Genomic DNA, 19,450 nt, shown 5'->3' on the forward strand with positions numbered 1-19,450 from the left:
TGTCTTGGCCTGTGATAGGGCAAAAGAATAGAGCTAGGTGGGGGAAAACTAAACTGAATGCTGGGAGACAGAAGATGGAGTTTAGAGAAAAGCCATGTGGCCCTGATGGAGCCAGACAGAACTTTACCCGGTAAGCCACAGCCATGTGGTGATACACAGATTAAATTAAGATGTAAGAGTTAGCCAATAAGAAGCTAGAGCCAATGGGCCAAGCAGTGACTTAGTTAATACAGTTTCTGTGTGGTTATTTTGGGGCTGAGCATCTGGGAACCAACAAGTAGCCTCCTACTACAGGGAGAGAGTGGAGTGAGTCTCAGTCTTCCAGAGAGGCCACATTTAACTCTGCCCTCATCCCCCAGGCACAAGGACAGCCTCCTCTACCAGGACCCCTCCTGGATTGCCTCCTCACACTGTGGCTCAACTGCTTTCCCTCTGGGCCTGGCTAGGGTGTCTCCTATCCCCTCATTCTTTTCTATCTCTTGGGACTGTTATGAATATTAATAGAGTCCTGGAAACAAGTTCCACTGGTGATGGTTACTCCTCGTTGACAACATCTGGAGTGAACTACAATCCAGACATGGAGGGCACAGCTGTGAGAGATTTTTTTTCCCCTTGGTTTGAAGCGGGTGGATCCATTTCTAGTCCAGACCTTTGAGGTAGGAAGACACAGGCATTTCCAGATCTTGAGGTGGGAAGACACACCTTTAATCTGGGCCACATCTACCGGCAGCCTATATAAGGCCATGGAGGAAGGAAGCTTTTGCTCTTTCCCTGCTTGCCCTTGCCTTGCTAGCACCTCCACAGCTTTGGCTGGCAGCCTATATAAGGCCATGGAAAAAGGAAACATTTGCTCTTTGCCTGCTTGCCCTTGGCTTGCCAGCACCTCCAATCTTTCACTGGCATTGGAGCCTGCTTCTTCGGGATCCCAGCACACACAGAAGACCAGCTGAGACACCCAGCCTTGTGGACGGAGCAACTAGTGCCTTCTTGGACTTCCCGTTCACGGCCAGCCATTGTTGGATTAGCTGGACTGCAGCCTGTAAGTCAGTCCAATACTATATATATATATATATATATATATATATATATATATAGAGAGAGAGAGAGAGAGAGAGAGAGAGAAATTCGTTCTATGAGTTCTGTTACTCTAGAGAACCCCGACTAACGCCCTGCCCACTGTTGCCATCCTCATCAACATCACCATCCAGTTCGCCGTGCAGCCCCAGTGTTCCCTTGCGCCCTCTAGGGGCAACTCTGAGGTACTGAAAGCTGCCAAGCACCATGTGGGAGGCGGTGTTAAAGATAGGAAGTGACCGTCATCCCCAGGCAAATAAACCCAAGCTAATAAGTCTAAAGAGAACTGACTGGTCCCAGCAACCACTTGCTGTGTCCTCCTTGAGGGCTCGTCAGATGACTGACTCCTTCTGCAACCTCCAAACCATCGTGGCAGCTGCCAGAGTCTCTGAGTCCAATACCCATTTCACCTACAGGTCAGCTTATCCCTGGCCAAGGTACCAAGGGCCTGCTGTAGCCACTGCAGATGCTCATCTCTTCCCTTGGAGGTGACACTCTGATGGAGAGACAGACCTAGCAAAAGGATGAAGTGTTCCACAGAGTGTGTCAGCACTGAGGAGGAAAACACTAGAAAGTGGAAGTTCTAGCTATAGGCGGGTCATTTGCAACACAGATCAGGGCAGGACTCACGGAGGAGACACCTAGAGCCAAGAGGCTACAGGAGACAATGAAATAGGTGTGGGGGAGAGGGAACAGCAAATGGGACAGGAATGTGTTGTGAGGTGCGGTCTCTAGCCCTGTTGTAATGGTCTGTCCAGTCCCTTTAAGAGACAAGCCCCACCCACTCCCCCCTCCACTGAGGCAAGCAGATCTTCCTTCTGCTTCCAGCCTGAGCTCCTTCCTTTCTGTCTCTCTCCCGAAGAGGCAGCTTCTACCTCTCTCCCTTCTCCCCCTTTTCCCCTTCCCCCTCCTCCCTCCCTCCCTCCCTCTCTCTCTCCCCATGTTTCTCTTTCTTTCTCTCTCTCTCTGCCTTTCTCTGCTCTTTCCCCTTCTCCCCTTTCCCCTCCTCTCTCTTTGTTTCTCTCTCTTTCCTCTTCCCCCTTCTTCCTTTCCCCTTCATAACCCACTAAATAAATACCCACTTTCTCTGCACAGGGTGCCTATCCAGCTCTGTCTCTCATCCACCACGGCTCCTCATGGGACCAGCTGACCCGCCAAACTCTCTCACCCGCCATGCAGCTCCCTGCCTGGGATCTGCTGCCCCTTGTGGCCCACTGCCCACTGCTGCCCTTTGGGAATTGTGCCATTTTATTTTTACCATTACACTGGTAACTGGAGTGTTTGAGAGGCAGGGAATATAATTCAATTGGTAATATTTGCTTAACATGCACAAGGCCCTGGGTTCCATCCCAACACCACAGCACCACACAGTGGTACATACCTGTAGTCCCAGTACTTAGGAGGTACAGACCAGAAGTTCTAGGTATGGACTGCAGAGACAGACAGCTTGGTGGCTAAGAGTGCGTGCTGCTCCTGCACAGAATCTGTGTTCAGCTCCCAGCACCCACTCAAGACAGCTCCACGGGATCTAACACCCTCTTCCAGCCTCTGTGGGTACACATGCCCACACAAACCATGCACACCTACGAAAATGTAATCTCAGATGTTCAAGGTAATCCTTGGTTACATAGGGAGTCTGGGGTCAGCTTGGGATATAAAAGTCTCTCGAAAAACAAACAAACAAGACTAAAAATTGTGTTTGGTAATTATTTCATAAGTAGCTGAAAATTCCAGGGATGGGCTTCAGGGCAACCTGCTCTGGGCTCCACTGATGGCTGTAGGGTTGTCACCTCCCACCTGTTGGCTTCTCTCTCTGTTGCATTTTCTTCCTGGGCTTCGAGATAGGGAGTTACTTCAAGTTCTGTGCAAAGAGAAGGGATTTTTCTCAGTATTACCTGAAAATGCCCCCAACACAGCTCACAGGTTGAGTGGGTTCCATGCCATCTGTTGACTCAGCCACACAGGGATAAAGGGACTGGACTCCCACCAAATGAGGGGAAAATAAGGTGAAGGGGATCCCTTTGGGAAAGGTGAAAATGAAGTAGACAGTTGTGGGCTCGCTCCTACAGGCCCACAGGCAAGGGGTGCTCTCCTACAGAAGGCAAAGCCCAGAAATGGGACAGGAGATCTGGGTGGGGGTGGGCTGCTGCTCAGAATTGGGAGCCCAGAGGCTGGAATGAAGCCCATTACAGCTGTCACCTATTGCCTCTGGTCCTGTGATGGCCAACCTCACAGTCACAGTCTGGCCGCAGAGCCTTTGTAGACTACCCCATCCCACTCTGACTCGACTGTGGAATGGGGGAGGATCATGTTCACCTCACAGGAGACAAAGACCAGACCCATGCAGGTCAGCCATTAGGAGAGACTGCCACAGGGAGGGACACTGACCACTGTGTTTGGACAGAGGGGTGTCCATTAAATGCTTGCCTGAGTGGGAACCAGTCCCATAAATACCAATTGCTGACGTTGGTGGGGAGCCAACCCCACCTCCTCTCCCAAGTTCACCCCACTCGTCAATCAGATTTCCTTTCCCTACATGCCCGGCTCCAAATTTCCTATCTTCCCTGCTCCCCTTCATGGCGATTCTCCCCCTCCTGCCCTGCACCTCATTTGCTTGAGCCCCAGGGAGATCAGCAAAGAGGGAGCATGCAGGATGCCCTATGGACTGGGACTCGGCTTCTGATCTCCTGGGTTGGGATCTTGGCAGGGACACCTTCTGTCTAACACATTAGGCTATGTGTGACTTCAGCATGGCCACCACTGGGGCAATTTTGAACTTACTGGCCAGGTTAAGCAAAAGCACATTTTTGAGGTGGGCCGACTCTTCTACTTGGCAAACAGCTGCATAGAATCTTCTCGGGGCTCTTTGTCTTTAGAGCCACATGAACAAGTCCACAAGCCCCACCCTTGGGCCCTGACTGGACTATTTCTGGGCCTCTCCACCACTCTTCCCCACCTCTTTGGAGATTTTAACTAAGGACCTCCATCCTTGCATGAAGAATCAGCCAGGACCTCACAGTCTCATTGGCTGCCCCCCACTAGCTACAAGCATGCCAGTGACAACACCAGGGACCACCGCTCAGCCAGGGTCCGCCCTGCCCCTGCCTACTCCACCATTCCCCTGAACAACACCCCACTCCCTACAGTAACCCAACCTAACCTTACCTGCGCTGGGACTGAAACAGCAGAGAAGGCCTCCTGCCTGTGGGCTATACCCTTCCTGCCATGCAGGCAGTTTTCCCATCTCCTCTAGCCCGCCTAGCCCTGGCCTACCTAATCCTTGCTAATGCCTTCTATTCCAGAGCTGCGTCTAGCCATGCCACTGGGTTTAGAGCCTCATGCGGTGTCTCTCCCATGGATTTTAAGCAGGGGTTGCCCCGTCTTGATTCTGACCTTGTTCTCTGGCCACATCTCATCCCTCTGACTCAAATCTTGTCCCTGTCCTCGTTTTTTCACTTCATCTTAGTGGGACTGATATGTCTAGAACTGGGGCCAAGCTTGTGACTGGTACCCACTTGTCACTGGTCCACGAAGGAGTGACACTGTGGAAACCTTGGTGTGCCATTCAACAGCTAAAATAGCTGCTCACCCACTGAAGCCTCGGGCCTACTCGCCAGCAGGCTGTGGGTACAGGCGTGAGCCAACCTAGCTCTATGGCGCTGTTGCCCAGGACTGGCCAAGGATCCAGGCTAGGAATCCCACCAGTCAACCAAGATCCTGCTCTTAGTGGGAAAGGATACCCGTGCTGAATGATCCCAGCGGTTCCCAGCATCTAGTTTCTGAATAGCCCACCTGTAGCCCTAGCTCCCAACAGAGGCAGGTACCCTCCCCAAGTCATCCTGGCAGCAGCACCAACAACGGAGGGAGCAACTGAAGGGTTCCCCAGTGGCACAGCAGGAGGAAGACAGGATGTAGAAGTAGATGTGACATTGTAAAGTCTTCAGGGTCCAGGATCTCAACCCCCTGGCTGAGAACTATAGCTCTGGTAGTGGTCGAGAGCTTACATCTGAGGCTTGCAAGAGACGCTACCACTAGGGGCGCCACCTGCCACTGCTTCCCCCACCTACTCTTGAGACCAGCTTTTGAAGAACAGTTTGCCTACCCTCTGTTTCTGTCCAGGCAGCGCAAAAGAACCCTCCGGCAGTGGCTTGTTGACAGTTTGCTGACTCCTCCACTGGCTTAGACGGAGGAATTACACTTCAGGAGTTTCTGCTTTCCTGTGAATTTTCTGATGCACCTTTCCTCGGGCTTTTGCCACCAAGCCTTCCCATTCATTATAAAAATATTGTACGTCATGTTTGCTGGTGGATACCTAAAACGAAGAAGAAAAAACACACCGCTCACTAAATACACAGGAAGCCTCACTGTCCACCCCGTTAAATGGGGCAGGAGGATGTTTCCTCGGGGAAGGTCTGTCCTGGATGACGTTCCCTGTGACCCAGGGCCGCAAGGTGCCTCTGGGAAACTCCTCCTCCACAGCTTTTCATCCTCAGCCCCAGCTTGTCCTTTTGGGATGGAGCCAACCATCCTAACCAGTTCTTTTCAAGGGAAAATGTCTGGTCCAAGGATGGACCCTGGTCAGGGTTATAAAGTGAGCCAAGATTATTTTCAGAAGCCCTTAGATCTGAGCTCCCTTCCACTTTGCCTAAAGAGCCCCATACCTGTGTCAGGAGCGTTAGCTGGATGTGAAGTGGTTGCCAGCTAGCCTGGTTAGGCCTTCCATCCAGATAGCCTTGGCATTTAGAGAAGACAGTGACACTCTCTCGTGGGGACATTTAACTACTATAGCCTCAGAGCCAAAGGCAATGAACAAGAAGAGTGCCGGAGCTGGGGGTGGCCTGAGGGCGCTTCTTGTCCTCAGTGGTCAGTGAGGGATGCGTGGCTCCAAGGATGTAGCGGGGGCTCGCAATTCTGAAGGTGACCGTGCATATGACACTCTCTCGAGTTATGTCTGCTCAAGGTTCCGTCTGTGCCTGAATCCTTTCTCTCCTTGTTCCTGAAGGCTCCTGCCAGGCATTAGCCCATCACTTACAGGGCCATGCCGGGTTCTAGAAAGCAGCTATTTAGTGGCTAGCAGAACCACACCTCCGTAGTCTAAGCAAGCAGCTGAACCAGTGTGAAGAGACTTCACGGTGTGAATTCAGCCTTGGTCTCTTCTCCACCATCTTGCCCATTCACACCTTCCGAGAGCCATGCTTTGGCTTTTCCCACACCTAGAGCCCTAGTTCCCATAGCCTGGGATGGTGGCATACGCCTTCAATCCCAGCACTCAGGAGGCAGAAGCAGCTGGGTCTCCGAGTTCAAGGCCAGCCTGGTCTACAAAGCAAATTTCAGGACAGTTGGAACTTACAAAGTGAGTGCCAGGACAGCCAAGGCTACATAGAGGAATCCTGTTTGGGTAGGGGAGGGGCAGAATACAGTCCTCATTTTCCTTCTCTGCCATTTCCCCTTCAGTTTTCTCTCAGACTTGCATGGCCTTGAGAGGCACACATAGCCCAAGTCAGAGACTCCAAAGCCCCGGTGTGCCTCAGAATTGCTAGATGGTGCCAAAACCCACCACCTGGGAACTATTTGTTTGTTTTCGAGACAGGGTTTCTCTGTAGCTTTGGATCCTGTCCTAGAGCTAGCTCTTGTAGACCAGGCTGGCCTCTAACTCACGAAGATCTGCCTGCCTCTGCCTCCCGAGTGCTTGGATTAAAGGCGTGTGCCATCTCCCTCCAGCTCACCTGGGAACTTTTATCAAGCATGCTGGGAGATGCTGAGGCCCAACAGGAAGACGTTCCTGCCTTCCTCTTACATCTGGGATCTTCAAGAAGCAACTGTGTTTCAAACTCCCTGAGTTGATTGTTAGGTTTCTTTTCTTTTCTTGTTATCTTACAGGTATGGGTGTTTCGCCAGCAAGTACCACATGCATGCAGTGCTCTGGAGACCAGAAGACTAGACCAGAAGACTAGATTAGATCCCTTGGAACTGGAGCTGCAGATGGCTATGAGCCACCCTGTGCTGGAAATAGAATCGGAGCCATCTCTCCACCACAACCACCGTTCCCGACTTCTTAAAAGGAAAATGGGATGGATGCCGAGAGCCACTAACCTGGCCTTCTTCCGCCTTATGTATGTGACCAACGCAAGCACCACCAATATTGTGACCAGGAGGATTGCAGCCACAGCAGCGGCTGCAGTGATGATGTTCTTTTGCAGGAAGCTCAGCAGCTCTCTGCAAGGTAGACTCGCAGTGTAAACATCTAAACAGGAGACACAAGGATTAGTGTGAGCATCTAAGAGTGAGACACAAGGATCAGTGTGAACATCTAAGCGTGAGACACAAGGATCAGTGTGAACATCTAAGCGTGAGACACAAGGATCAGTGTGAACATCTAAGCGTGAGACACAGGATCAGTGTGAACATCTAAGCGTGAGACACAGGATCAGTGTGAACATCTAAGAGTGAGACACAAGGATCAGTGTGAGCATCTAAGAGTGAGACACAAGGATCAGTGTGAGCATCTAAGAGTGAGACACAAGGATCAGTGTGAACATCTAAGCATGAGACACAGGATCAGTGTGAACATCTAAGCGTGAGACACAGGATCAGTGTGAACATCTAAGAGTGAGACACAAGGATCAGTGTGAGCATCTAAGAGTGAGACACAAGGATCAGTGTGAGCATCTAAGAGTGAGACACAAGGATCAGTGTGAACATCTAAGCGTGAGACACAAGGATCAGTGTGAGCATCTAGGAGTGAGACACAAGGATCCGTGTGAGCATCTAAGCGTGAGACACAGGATCAGTGTGAGCATCTAAGCGTGAGACACAGGATCAGTGTGAGCATCTAAGAGTGAGACACAAGGATCAGTGTGAACATCTAAGAGTGAGACACAAGGATCAGTGTGAGCATCTAAGCGTGAGACACAGGATCAGTGTGAGCATCTAAGAGTGAGACACAAGGATCCGTGTGAGCATCTAAGAGTGAGACACAGGATCAGTGTGAACATCTAAGAGTGAGACACAGGATCAGTGTGAACATCTAAGAGTGAGACACAAGGATCAGTGTGAACATCTAAGCGTGAGACACAGGATCAGTGTGAGCATCTAAGAATGAGACACAAGGATCAGTGTGAACATCTAAGCGTGAGACACAGGATCAGTGTGAACATCTAAGCGTGAGACACAAGGGTCAGTATGAACATCTAAGCGTGAGACACAGGATCAGTGTGAGCATCTAAGAGTGAGACACAAGGATCAGTGTGAACATCTAAGCGTGAGACACAAGGATCAGTGTGAGCATCTAAGAATGAGACACAAGGATCAGTGTGAACATCTAAGCGTGAGACACAGGATCAGTGTGAGCATCTAAGCGTGAGACACAGGATCAGTGTGAACATCTAAGAGTGAGACACAAGGATCAGTGTGAGCATCTAAGAGTGAGACACAAGGATCAGTGTGAACATCTAAGCGTGAGACACAAGGATCAGTGTGAGCATCTAAGCAGGGGACACAAGGGTCAGTGTGAGCATCTAAGCATGAGACACAAGGTTTGGTGTGAGCATCTAAGCGTGAGACACAAGGATTGGTGTGAGCATCTAAGTGTGAGACACAAGGATTGGTGTGAGCATCTAAGTGTGAGACACAAGGATTGGTGTGAGCATCTAAGCATGAGACACAAGGATTGGTGTGAGCATCTAAGTGTGAGACACAAGGATTGGTGTGAGCATCTAAGCGGGAGACACAAGGAGAGTATCAAGAGGCAGCTTTAACCATCCCTCCAGGTGACCCACAACCAAGCCCCGAAACTCAGAGCAGAAGTCGATACACTCGCATGTCAGGCAGCTTCAGAAGTCCAGCTGGGGAAGTGGCTGGCCCTGTCACCAGTGACAAGTTGAGATGCTGAGGGTATGGGCTGGCAAGCAGCAACACAATCCATGGAGAAGGTTCAATAAACCAGAGTGTGTGGGAAGCAAGAAGACCAGAAGTGAGGTCCACAGGGAGGCAGGAACGTCCTACTTCAAAGGCTTTGAGAATAATGGAGGTGGGGCTGGGGGTGCAGGTGGATGGTGGTGCACTTGATTCAAATGCAGGAAGCACTGGGTTAAATCTCCAGCATGAGGAACAGGACAACAATGTCAGATATTGAGTGAAGGTTTCTGACTGGGCAGAAACATTTCTCTGCTGCCCTCTCCTCCCTGCCCCACCAGCTTCTAGAAACTACTATATATGCAGTCTGCCTTGTGGGGGTTAGGATTGTAGGTCGTGACTGTGATCTTGATTTGACTAAGAGACACATAAGAGATTAGAATAGGCATCCCACCCCTGCCGTGTGTGTGTGGGGGGTGTCTGGGAGGGTGTGTGTCTGGGAAGGTGTTTCCAGGAATGGTTGACTTGAGAGACAATGACAGACGTGAGGAGATCCATCCTGAATTTGGGTGGTACCATCCAATAGGTAAGGGCCTAAATGGAATAAAGATGGGAAAAGAGGAAGCCAGTCAACGTGGGGGACATTTTCTCTGCTTTCTGGCCAGCATGTAGCCATGGCTTTTCTCCACAAGGCTTTTCTGCCACAGTGTTCTGTCTCATCAGAGCCTCAGAACAAGGGGGAAGCTGACTGTAGACCCGCACCTCCAAAATCCAGAGCTGAAACAAACCCTTTCCCCTCGAATTTGTTCCTCACAGGTATTTGCCACAGTGATGAAAAAACTGATCAAGCTTGTAGCTTGAGAGACTCGTGACTGCCCCACCCTGCAGTTGATATTGCCAGAGATGACCCCAACTTCTGACAGCCCTCTAGGGACTTTGAGAAACCGTGAGGGTGGCTTTGGAATGCCACCAAGCGTGGGTTTGAAGTACAAAAACTCACGGTTAGATCTCAAAGGAAGGAGCTCCCAGCTGACATTAAGGGACTCAGGAGCATCTGAATTTCATTTGTAATCTAGGCAAGGGAAGAGGGAGTCAGGGAGTGGGGAGAAGGAGACAGTGACAGGAATGAGCCGGTTCAGTGAGGAGAGACACTGAAGAGAGTGGGATGATGCAGGCAGGAGGATACTGCCCAAAGGCTTTTGTAGGTTATGGGGGGAAGCTGGAGCCAGACCCTTCATCCCAGCTGCACCATGAGTATCAGTAAGTCTCTCTGGGGGCTCTGCTGGGAGAACTCAGCACTTGAAAGTTTAAAGTTACATTTTATTTTATGTGTGCACACACATGCCGTCCATGCATGTGGCCAATTTACGGGAGTCAGTTCTCTCTCTCTACCATGCGGGTCTGGAGGATTGAACCCCAACTGTCAGCCTTGGTGTTTAATTGCTGAAAGTGATACAACAAGGTATGGAGTGGCTGTATGGAGAGACTGTTGGGAGCTGCAGACCCCTGGCCCCTTGATTTTCCCAAGAGTGTCCTGAGCTTGGTACCAGCATGGGGTCAGTCTCTACCCACTACCAACAAGCCTGAGCTCAGTTAACCCAACCAGAAAGAAGAAGCCAGAACCATAGGAGACTAGCCTAACCTTTGACATTGAATCTCTCTTGTATGCTAGATGACCTCAGTGCCCAGCGCTGGCAGAGGCTCAGAAGAGGACACCATGTTCTAAATGACCACGGCTCTTTAGAGAACCCATGAAAATCCTTTCGAAAGGTGGTCAAAGTTTTCAAAGTCATTTTACTCATAATGTGAAGACTATATGCATTGCATGTTTTTGTGTTTTGTTTTCAAAGTCATTTTACTCATAATGTGAAGACTATATGCATCGCATGTTTTGTGTTTTGTTTTGTTTTGGACAGTGTCGCCACGTAGCCCAGGCTGGCCTCAAACTCATGAACCTCTTGCCCCAGCCTACTGAGTGTCGGAATTACAGGTATGTGACCCTACACTAGCTTACCACAAACTTTTGCAGGTGAACTAAAGATACACTGATTCTATTCAACTAAAATACCACGAAATCAAAAGACGTGTTCTAGAACCTTCCATACTCGAGACTCTTACTTAGGTCATGCTTTAAGAACAATTAATTACCTCGAGTAACTAATCCTTGGGGTATCTCTCTGTCCACAGTCGACAATTGATGGCTAACATCTCTGTTGAATAGAGACGATTCCTTATCCACCTCCTCAGCAATAAGATCTACAAAAGACAAAAGAGAAGTTTAGATCCCGAATGCCCCCTAAAGTCTACATATTAAAGGCTCGGTCTGCAGGGGGGCACTCATAGAAGACACTGGAACCTTTAGGGGGTGGGGCCTGTGGGAGGTTTTTAGCTCATTGTTACTGTGCCTTCAGAGAGGATTCTGGGATCCTAGCTACCCTCTCTTTTCTCCTTTCTCCTCTCCCTTCTTCCCTCTCCTATCCTCTCCTGTCCTCTCCCTTCCCCTCCCCTCCTCTCCTCTCTTGCCCCCTCCCCTCCCCTCATCTCCCCTTTCTCCTCTCCTCTCCTCTCCTGTCCCCTCTTCCCTCTCTTCTCCTCCTCTCCCCTCCCCTTCTCTCCCCTCCCCTTCCCTCCTCTTCTCTCCTCTCCCCTCTCCTCCCTCCTCTCCCCTCCACTCTCCTCTCCCGTCCCCTCCCCTCCTCTCCTCTCCCCTCTTCCCCCTCTTCTCTTCTCCTCCACTCTCCCCTCTCCTCTCCTCCCTTCCTCTCCCCTCCTCTCCCATCCCCTCCCCTCCCTTCCTCTCCCCTCTCCTCCCCTCCCCTCCCCTCCACTCTCCTCTCCCGTCCCTTCCCCTCCTCTCTTCTCCCCTCTTCCTCCTCTTCTCTTCTCCTCCACTCTCCTCTCTCCTCCCCTCCCCTCCCCTCCTCTCCTCTTCTCTCTCTCTTGCTTCTCAGACATGGAATGAGCAGATTTGTTCTCTCTCACACTCCTACCATGTTTCCTTACCTCTCCATGGACCCCCAAACAACATGAACAGCCATGGACTAGAATTTCTAAACCTGTGAGCCAACAGCTTATAAGTTGTTTATCTCGGGTATTTCATTATAGAGATAGGAAGCTAACATTAACAGTTTTACCTACAGTCATTGACCTGAGCTTAATTCTGTTTCTATGATAAAGAAGCGCATGTGCGTGCGTGCGTGTGTGTGTGTGTGTGTGACGTCACACCCAGCACATGCGTGGAAGTTGGAGGACAAGCCTTCACCTTTCACTGTTTGAGACAGGGTCTCTTGGTTGTCAATCATGGTGTCCACCAGGCTGGTCCTGAATCTTCTGGCTTTTCCTGCCCTCACCTTCCATCCCATCACCAGAGCCCCGGGATTACACATGCATGCTACCATATGCAGCTTTACGTGAGTTCCTGGGATTCTAGCCTGGTTCTTACATTGCTGTGGCAAGTGCTTCACCCACTAAAGCATCTCCCCAAACCTTTGGTAGCTTCTTCCAGAATCAAAGCAAAGAGGAAAGGGGGATTTGGGGGAGGCGCCTAAGGTGTCTTAAAGTACATCAGCATTTTGGTTTTCTTTAGAACCTAACAAATTCACCCTGTCACAGCTAAGGCAATGATTCTCACAGGGAACGCTTGTTACACAGACTGTGGGACCCCACTTGAGAGTTTCTGGCTCTACGGGTCTAAGTAGACCTGAGAATGTGCAGGTCTCACAGATATCGCTACTGCCTGTGGGGACCACACTCAGGGTGTCTAGCCTAGACTTGAGTGTCGCCATTTGTATGAAATAGAGATGCTATGGCTTGCCTTATAGGTGGCAGAACACCTGTGAAAGTCATGTTTAAACCACAAAGAGCCACACAAAGTAGGAAAATGAACACACCGAGATATTTATCAGTACTTCCAAACTGCAGAAAGGTTTCAGAAGAAAGACAGGTTTGGGAATGGGAAATCTGGCATTCTAGCTCTGCCATCAGCTGGCTGTGACTCATTTGAATAGGGAGGCAGGGAAAATGCCTGGGAGCATTTGGTCTGGAGAGACAGCAGGACAAGAGAGTTGTCTTTAGCGGGCATGGAAAGGTCCTGGAGACAGTGTTAGAGATGATCTGAGCTGCTCCATGGAACAAGCTGGAACCCCTGTAGGAGCCCTGGAAAGATTGCCGTGGTCTGTGTGAGTTGGAAAAGCTACCAAAAAGCGAATGAGCAGGGAGAGAAACAGTGACTCACGCACCCCCAGACAACCTCAAGTCAAGCTAGGGCCCCATCCCCAGATGGGGGACCCTGAGACCTGGAGAGGAAGTTCAAGGTGAGCTTGCTGAATCTTTGGAGGATTCACAAGGAAAACAAAACCCGTTGCCATGGGTACAAAGGTTAAGTGTGTGGTAAGAGATCCATGACATTCTCATTATTCTATTTATTTATTTATTTATTTATTTATTTATTTATTTATTATGTATACAATATTCTGTTTGCGTGTATGTCTCCAGGCCAGAAGAGGGCACCAGATCTCATTACAGATGGTTGTGAGCCACCATGTGGTTGCTGGGAATTGAACTCAGGACCTTTGGAAGAGCAGGTGATGCTCTTAACCACTAAGCCATCTCTCCAGCCCCCTCTCATTATTCTTAGAAAAGAGACAGAGTCATCGTTCCGCAAGTTGGCTTAGAAAAGTGAGAAGATGTTCAATTCAACATACCCGGCAATCAGTTGGCTTGGAAAACGGCAGCTCCTTAAAGGGACAAGCATCCAGAGACAGCACGTAATGAGTTACACGGGGGCCACCGTGAGGACTGCATTGCAGAAGGAGTATACTTCTGCACAGGGAGATCGCCAAGTCAGGGAAGGGCTTGGCACGAGCATCAGCATGAGGACCGGAGTTTTCTCCCCAAGAACCCACGGAAGACAGGTCGCACACCATAGTGGTGTTGTTTGTCATCCTGGTGTTCTGGGGAGACAGCGACAGGTGGGTCCCTAGGGCTTGCCAGCTAGCCAGCCTAGCCTACTTGCTGACCACCGGGCAGCCAGTGAAAGATCAGTTTCAAAAAAACCAAGGTGGAGGCCGGTGGGATGGTTCAGCAGATAAAGGTGTTTAGGGCCAAGCCTGAGTTCAAACTCCAGGATCCGTATGATAGAAGGAAAGAACAGACTCCTGAGTGTTGACCTCTGACCTCCACATATGTGCATGTGTAAACCCCCCACCCACACACACACACAAAATAAATAATTACAAACGTAATTTTTTAAAAGGTGAATGTTGGGGCTGGAGAGATGGCTCAACAGTGAAACCCACTTGGTGTTCTTTCAAAGGACCTGAATTTGGATCCCAGCACCCACATGGCGGCTCATACTATCTATAACTCCCGTTCTAGGAACTCTGGCACCCTCTTTGGCTTCCATGGGAACCAGACATGCCTGCAGACAAAACACCCATATACATAAAATGCAAATTAATTTAAAATAAAAACAACCTTCAACGGTGTGGGGGTAGAGAGATGGCTCAGTGGCTAAGAGAACCAGCTCTTCCAGAGGATCCAGGTTCAATTCCCAGCACCCACGTGGCTACTAACAACTATCTGTAACTCCAGGCCCAGAAAATAACCCAACACCCTCTTCTGCCCTCTCAGGTTCCATGCATGTTCATGACACACAGACATACACATAGACAAAACACCCATACTCATAAATATAGTCCTTTCTTATTTTTTTTTTTGAGACAGGGTCTCCCCATGCAGCCCTGACTGTCCTGAAACTCACTATGTAGACCAAGTCGGCCTTGAACTCACAGACATCTGCTTGCCTTTGCTCCCTGAGTGCTGAAGTTAAAGGCATGGACCACCATATCCAGCTACTTTTTTTAAATTTTAGATTTAAAGGCACAGGTTACCTAAGAAACAACCCAAACTGTTGGCCTCTGGCCTCCACATGCATGCATGCATATGTGTGTGTCAACAAATATGTAGACACATATTTGAGCTCACACACATACACATGTAAATCAGATGTCAATGTATATTACACGTGCATGCTACCACATGCAGCTTTATGTGCGTTCCTGGGATTCTAGCCTGGTTCTTACATTGCTGTGGCAAGTGCTTCACCCACTAAAGCATCTCCCCAAACCTTTGGTAGCTTGGTAGCTTCTTCCAGAATCAAAGCAAAGAGGAAAGGGGAATTGGGGGGAAAATTCACCTGAAAACACATTTTCATTTCTCTATACCACAAGAGGGGTCACCGCCAACAGAAAAAGCATAGCTGTCCACATTTATCACCAATATGGCCAAGAGTTTTTATTTAACTGTCTGGAGAATATGAAGGGTTGTGGGGGGTTTTCTGGGTTTTTTTTATTTTTTTACTTATTTATTTTTAATTTTTGAGACAGGGTTTCTCTGTGTAACAGCTGTAGCTGCCCTAGAACTAGCTCCTCTAGGCCAGGCTGCCTTTAACTCACAGAGATTTGCCTGTCTCTGCCTCTGGAAGAAGAGCAGCCAGTGTTCTTACCACTGCGGCATCTCTCCAGCCCCTCCAATAATTGTTAACTAGATTAACTCCTTTGTTAGTAATTTATTTATGTATATGGATGCTTTGCCTACACATATGACTGTGCACCACCTGAGTGCCTGGTGCTGGCAGAGGCCAGAAGAGAGCATTGGATCCCCTGGAACTGGCGCTTCAGATGGTTGTGAGCTACCATGTGGGTGCTGGGAATAGAACTTGGGTCAGCGGGTACTCTTAACGGCTGAGCCATCTCTCTAGCCCCTACCACCAGTGTCAGGCTCTTTTGGACTGTATGAGCATCCTTACAATATGGCAGCCACCTTTGAGCAGAATGAGCGGTCCACTGACTATCTTATTAGTTGTGAGCAAGACCTTGGAGAACAAGAATGCTTCATCTAGCTCTTTAGCCTCTAGCACAGAGCCCACAACCAGGAGGGGAAAAAAATCAGTGGTTAGGTTTTAAATAAGAGAATGAATCTTGAAGGATTTTGCCTTCAACTTATGAGGAACTGTGATACAAAACCACCCAAGTAAACCATCTTGAACATCCTTATTGGCTGTAAGCAAGAGGCTTTCACTCCCCCACCAGAGCCATTCTCCCGGGGTCTGTTAGAGCACCCTCACTCCTGGCAGGCAACTTTCAGCAGAGTGAAGGAACCAAGAGACAGCCAGGTAGAAACACAACACGTTTGGTGACCTAATCTACAGAGTAGCTCACCATTGCTTCCGCCACTCATTAGAAGTCACGAAATCCAGCCCACACTTCTAGTTTTGGAGGGAGAGGTGCCAAAGCATCTGTGGACATTTTAAGTCCATGCAGGGATAGAATTCCAAGGAACACAGCTGGGTGAAGAAAACGTTTGCATCTGTTCATAGAATCCAAGTATTTTTAACCCAGTACTTCAGGCTCTCTGAGAGAATTATGAAAAGTGGCATCCAGGGGACGTCACTCTGAAAGACGCTTGAGCATGGAGATGTGGCCTGAGAAGCGGAGATCTCAGAAGAGTTTCCATGAGACTGAGTTGACCTGTACGGAATTGCTGATATTTCTGACTTATAAAAGTCAGAAGTTCAAATGATATAACTTTATATTAGTCCCAAGGAAGGTTTTCTGGGTGACATAGTTCTAGCTTGGGGGTTCCTAGAAATCCAACATCATCAGTTTAAAAACAAAAAAACAAAGATTCGTGTGTTCTCATTCATGTATGTGTATGGTTGTGTGTCCATACACGTAAGCCGGTACACTGGCACGTGTGTATGTGGATAGAGGCCAGGGCCAATAACATGTATGTGCATGGTTGTGTGTCCATACACGTAAGCCGGTACACTGCACGTGTGTATGTGGATAGAGGCCAGGGCCAATAACATGTATGTGCATGGTTGTGTGTCCATACACGTAAGCCGGTACACTGGCATGTGTGTATGTGGATAGAGGCCAGGGCCAATAACATGTATGTGTATGGTTGTGTGTCCATACATGTAAGCCGGTACACTGCACGTGTGTATGTGGATAGAGGCCAGGGCCAATAACAGGTGTCTTCCTTAACCCCGCCCCACCTCATTTTTTTTAAGATTTTACTTTTAAGGCAGACAGTGGTGGCACACACCTTTAATCCCAAGCACTTGGGAGGCAGAAACAGGCAGATCTCTGAGTTCTAGGACAGTCAGGTCTACAGAGTGAGTTCCAGGACAACCAGGGCTACACAGAGAAACCATGCCTCAAAAAACTACCACATAGGGGCTGGAGAGATGGCTCAGAGGTTAAGAGCACTGGATGCTCTTTCCAGAGGTCCTGAGTTCAATTCCCAGCAACCACATGGTGGCTCACAACCATCTGTACTGAGATCTGGCGCCATGTTCTTACATGCGGGCATACATCGAGGCAGAATGTTGTATAAATAAATAAATAAATCTTTACAAACAAAACTAACACATACACACAAACAGACACATACACACATAGAGAGAGAGAAAGAGAGAGAGAGAGAGAGAGAGAGAGAGAGAGAGAGAAGTACTTATGTGTATTCGCATATGAGTTCAGGTGCCCCTGGAAGCTAGAGGCCTCCAATGACCCTGGAGCTGGAGTTACTGGTAGTTATGAGCTGCCCAATGTGTGTGTGTGTGTGTGTGTGTGTGTGATTGTGTGTGCTGGGAGTCAAACTCAGATTCTCTGCGAGAGCAGTATGCCCTCTTAATTGCTAAGCCATCTCTCCAGATCTCCACATTATTTTCTGAGGCAGGGTCTCTTACTGAAGCTCACAAAGACTGGCTAGCCAGTAGACCTCAAGAATTCCCATCCATGCCTCACTAGCACTGGATTGCAGGTGTGTGTCACAGTGCCCAGGTTCTTACATGGCTACCGGGGATTCAAACTCAGCTCCTCCTCTTACGCAGCAAGCACTTGCCCAACTCACCCATCTCACCAGCCCCACAAATAATCCAGTGTGGTGACAATCAGTTTATAGTGGGATTCCTTCCTTACAGAAACAAAAAAGTAACACGGAACTGACTTCAAACCTAGTGTAGGTAGCCGACTGCATACCTTGAGTTCTGGGAAAATGAGCGGTAAAGCTCATTTGTACTTAGAAAGTTGTCACGTACTGAGTTAGGAGTCTATGAGGGAGAAAAACGTCAATAAGGTTTCTTACAGCTTTTATAGGGGTTCTGTTTGCTGCTGTGCAAACACTCTAGAAAATAAATCTACCAAGCTAAGCAGGTAGATTACATTAAGGTTTGAGATGTGGTATCAAGTTTGTTTCAGGGGGACTCAGCCCAGCAGGGCACCTAGTCCCCTCTAGTGTAACAATAAGGGGCATGAAGGAAGCTCCCGTATTTAAAATTATTTCATGCCATGAATGCTTTAGAGAAACACGGTCTTTGTTGCTGTAACAACAATCGTTGGCCCATTCAGCCAAAGGCAGGAGAACTGGAGACAGAGCCTCCCACCCCGGGGGCACTAGGTTCCTGTCTAAAGACATCATGGGGCGGGGGGGGGGGGGGGGGGGGGGGGGGGGGGGGGGGGGGAATGATGCTCTGGATGACGAACAAAAAGCACAAAGTAGACATAGCTCGTAGCTCCGCCGTCCTCGGTTTGTGAACCAACACTGCCCCCTGCTGGATGCTGGAGCAGCAGGTTACTTAACCTCAGTATCCCGCAGATGGAAAACAGTAACAATGCTGCCACATGGGACTGTTGTGGAGATGAAACTAGTAAAAGCAGAAGAAAACTCCAACAGCTGCCAGACAGGACTCACTGTGTTGGCACTGGTGCCATGGTAGTGATTATTATTGTACCAGCCACCCACACATCCATTCATAAAACAGTATTCTGATCCAGCACTTTTCTATGCCACTAAAGCTTCCATGGGGCAGAGAGTCTGGTCTGTACTGAATAGTGCTATGTTCCACCTTACTGTCATTTCAGTGTGGACTACAAGGATGATGACCAATAAAATCAGATAAGATGGAACATAGCAAGTTCTTAACATATACATAAGAATACATAAATCCCAAAAACAAACCTACTGCAGCAAATAGAAACTGAAGAATTCATTCTTGGTATGTAAATATACGTGTATGTGTGTGTGTTCAAATAGAGAGGAAGATAGATAGATTGATGATAGATGATAGATAGGTAGATAATAGATACTCTCTTATATAAGTCCCATAACCACTTCTCAGTTGAGGAACATTAGAAGCATCTCCCCCTGAGAGAGGCACAAGACACAGTGTAACTGTATTTCCCCTACTCATAAAAATTGTCTTGGAGATAGTAACAATGTAATTAAATAGGACCCCTAAGTGGATGAGAGACTCAGTAGTTTGTAAAGAAGAAAAACTGTATCTCTCTGCAGATGTTGTGTTATATATACACATCTATTTCTATCCCATGGACTAGAATCCAGTAAGGTCCTATCTCAGTTTGCCTCTCCTTTGCTGTTATAAACATCGTGATCGAGAGCAGCTTGGAGAACAAGAGGGTTTCTGTGACTCACAGATCATCAAGGGAAGCTAAGGCAG

General features: G+C 48.8%; 1 protein-coding gene across 1 annotated transcript in view; it reads right to left on the reverse strand.

The window, feature by feature from the left end:
• Positions 1 to 2,863: 2,863 nt before the first annotated feature.
• The window catches only part of C7H2orf92 (chromosome 7 C2orf92 homolog), a 42,267-nt gene continuing 25,680 nt past the window's right edge, over positions 2,864 to 19,450 (reverse strand). The window contains exons 6-9 of the mRNA XM_075979133.1: positions 11,077 to 11,184; positions 7,168 to 7,450; positions 5,177 to 5,386; positions 2,864 to 2,935 (exon numbers count right to left, since the gene is read on the reverse strand). Of these exons, the coding sequence (XP_075835248.1) occupies positions 5,254 to 5,386; positions 7,168 to 7,450; positions 11,077 to 11,184 (524 nt within the window). The 3' untranslated portion in view covers positions 2,864 to 2,935; positions 5,177 to 5,253. The remainder of the gene's footprint in view (positions 2,936 to 5,176; positions 5,387 to 7,167; positions 7,451 to 11,076; positions 11,185 to 19,450) is intronic.

Source organism: Microtus pennsylvanicus, chromosome 7 (genome assembly GCF_037038515.1).
Source record: "Microtus pennsylvanicus isolate mMicPen1 chromosome 7, mMicPen1.hap1, whole genome shotgun sequence".
Taxonomy (NCBI): domain Eukaryota; kingdom Metazoa; phylum Chordata; class Mammalia; order Rodentia; family Cricetidae; genus Microtus; species Microtus pennsylvanicus.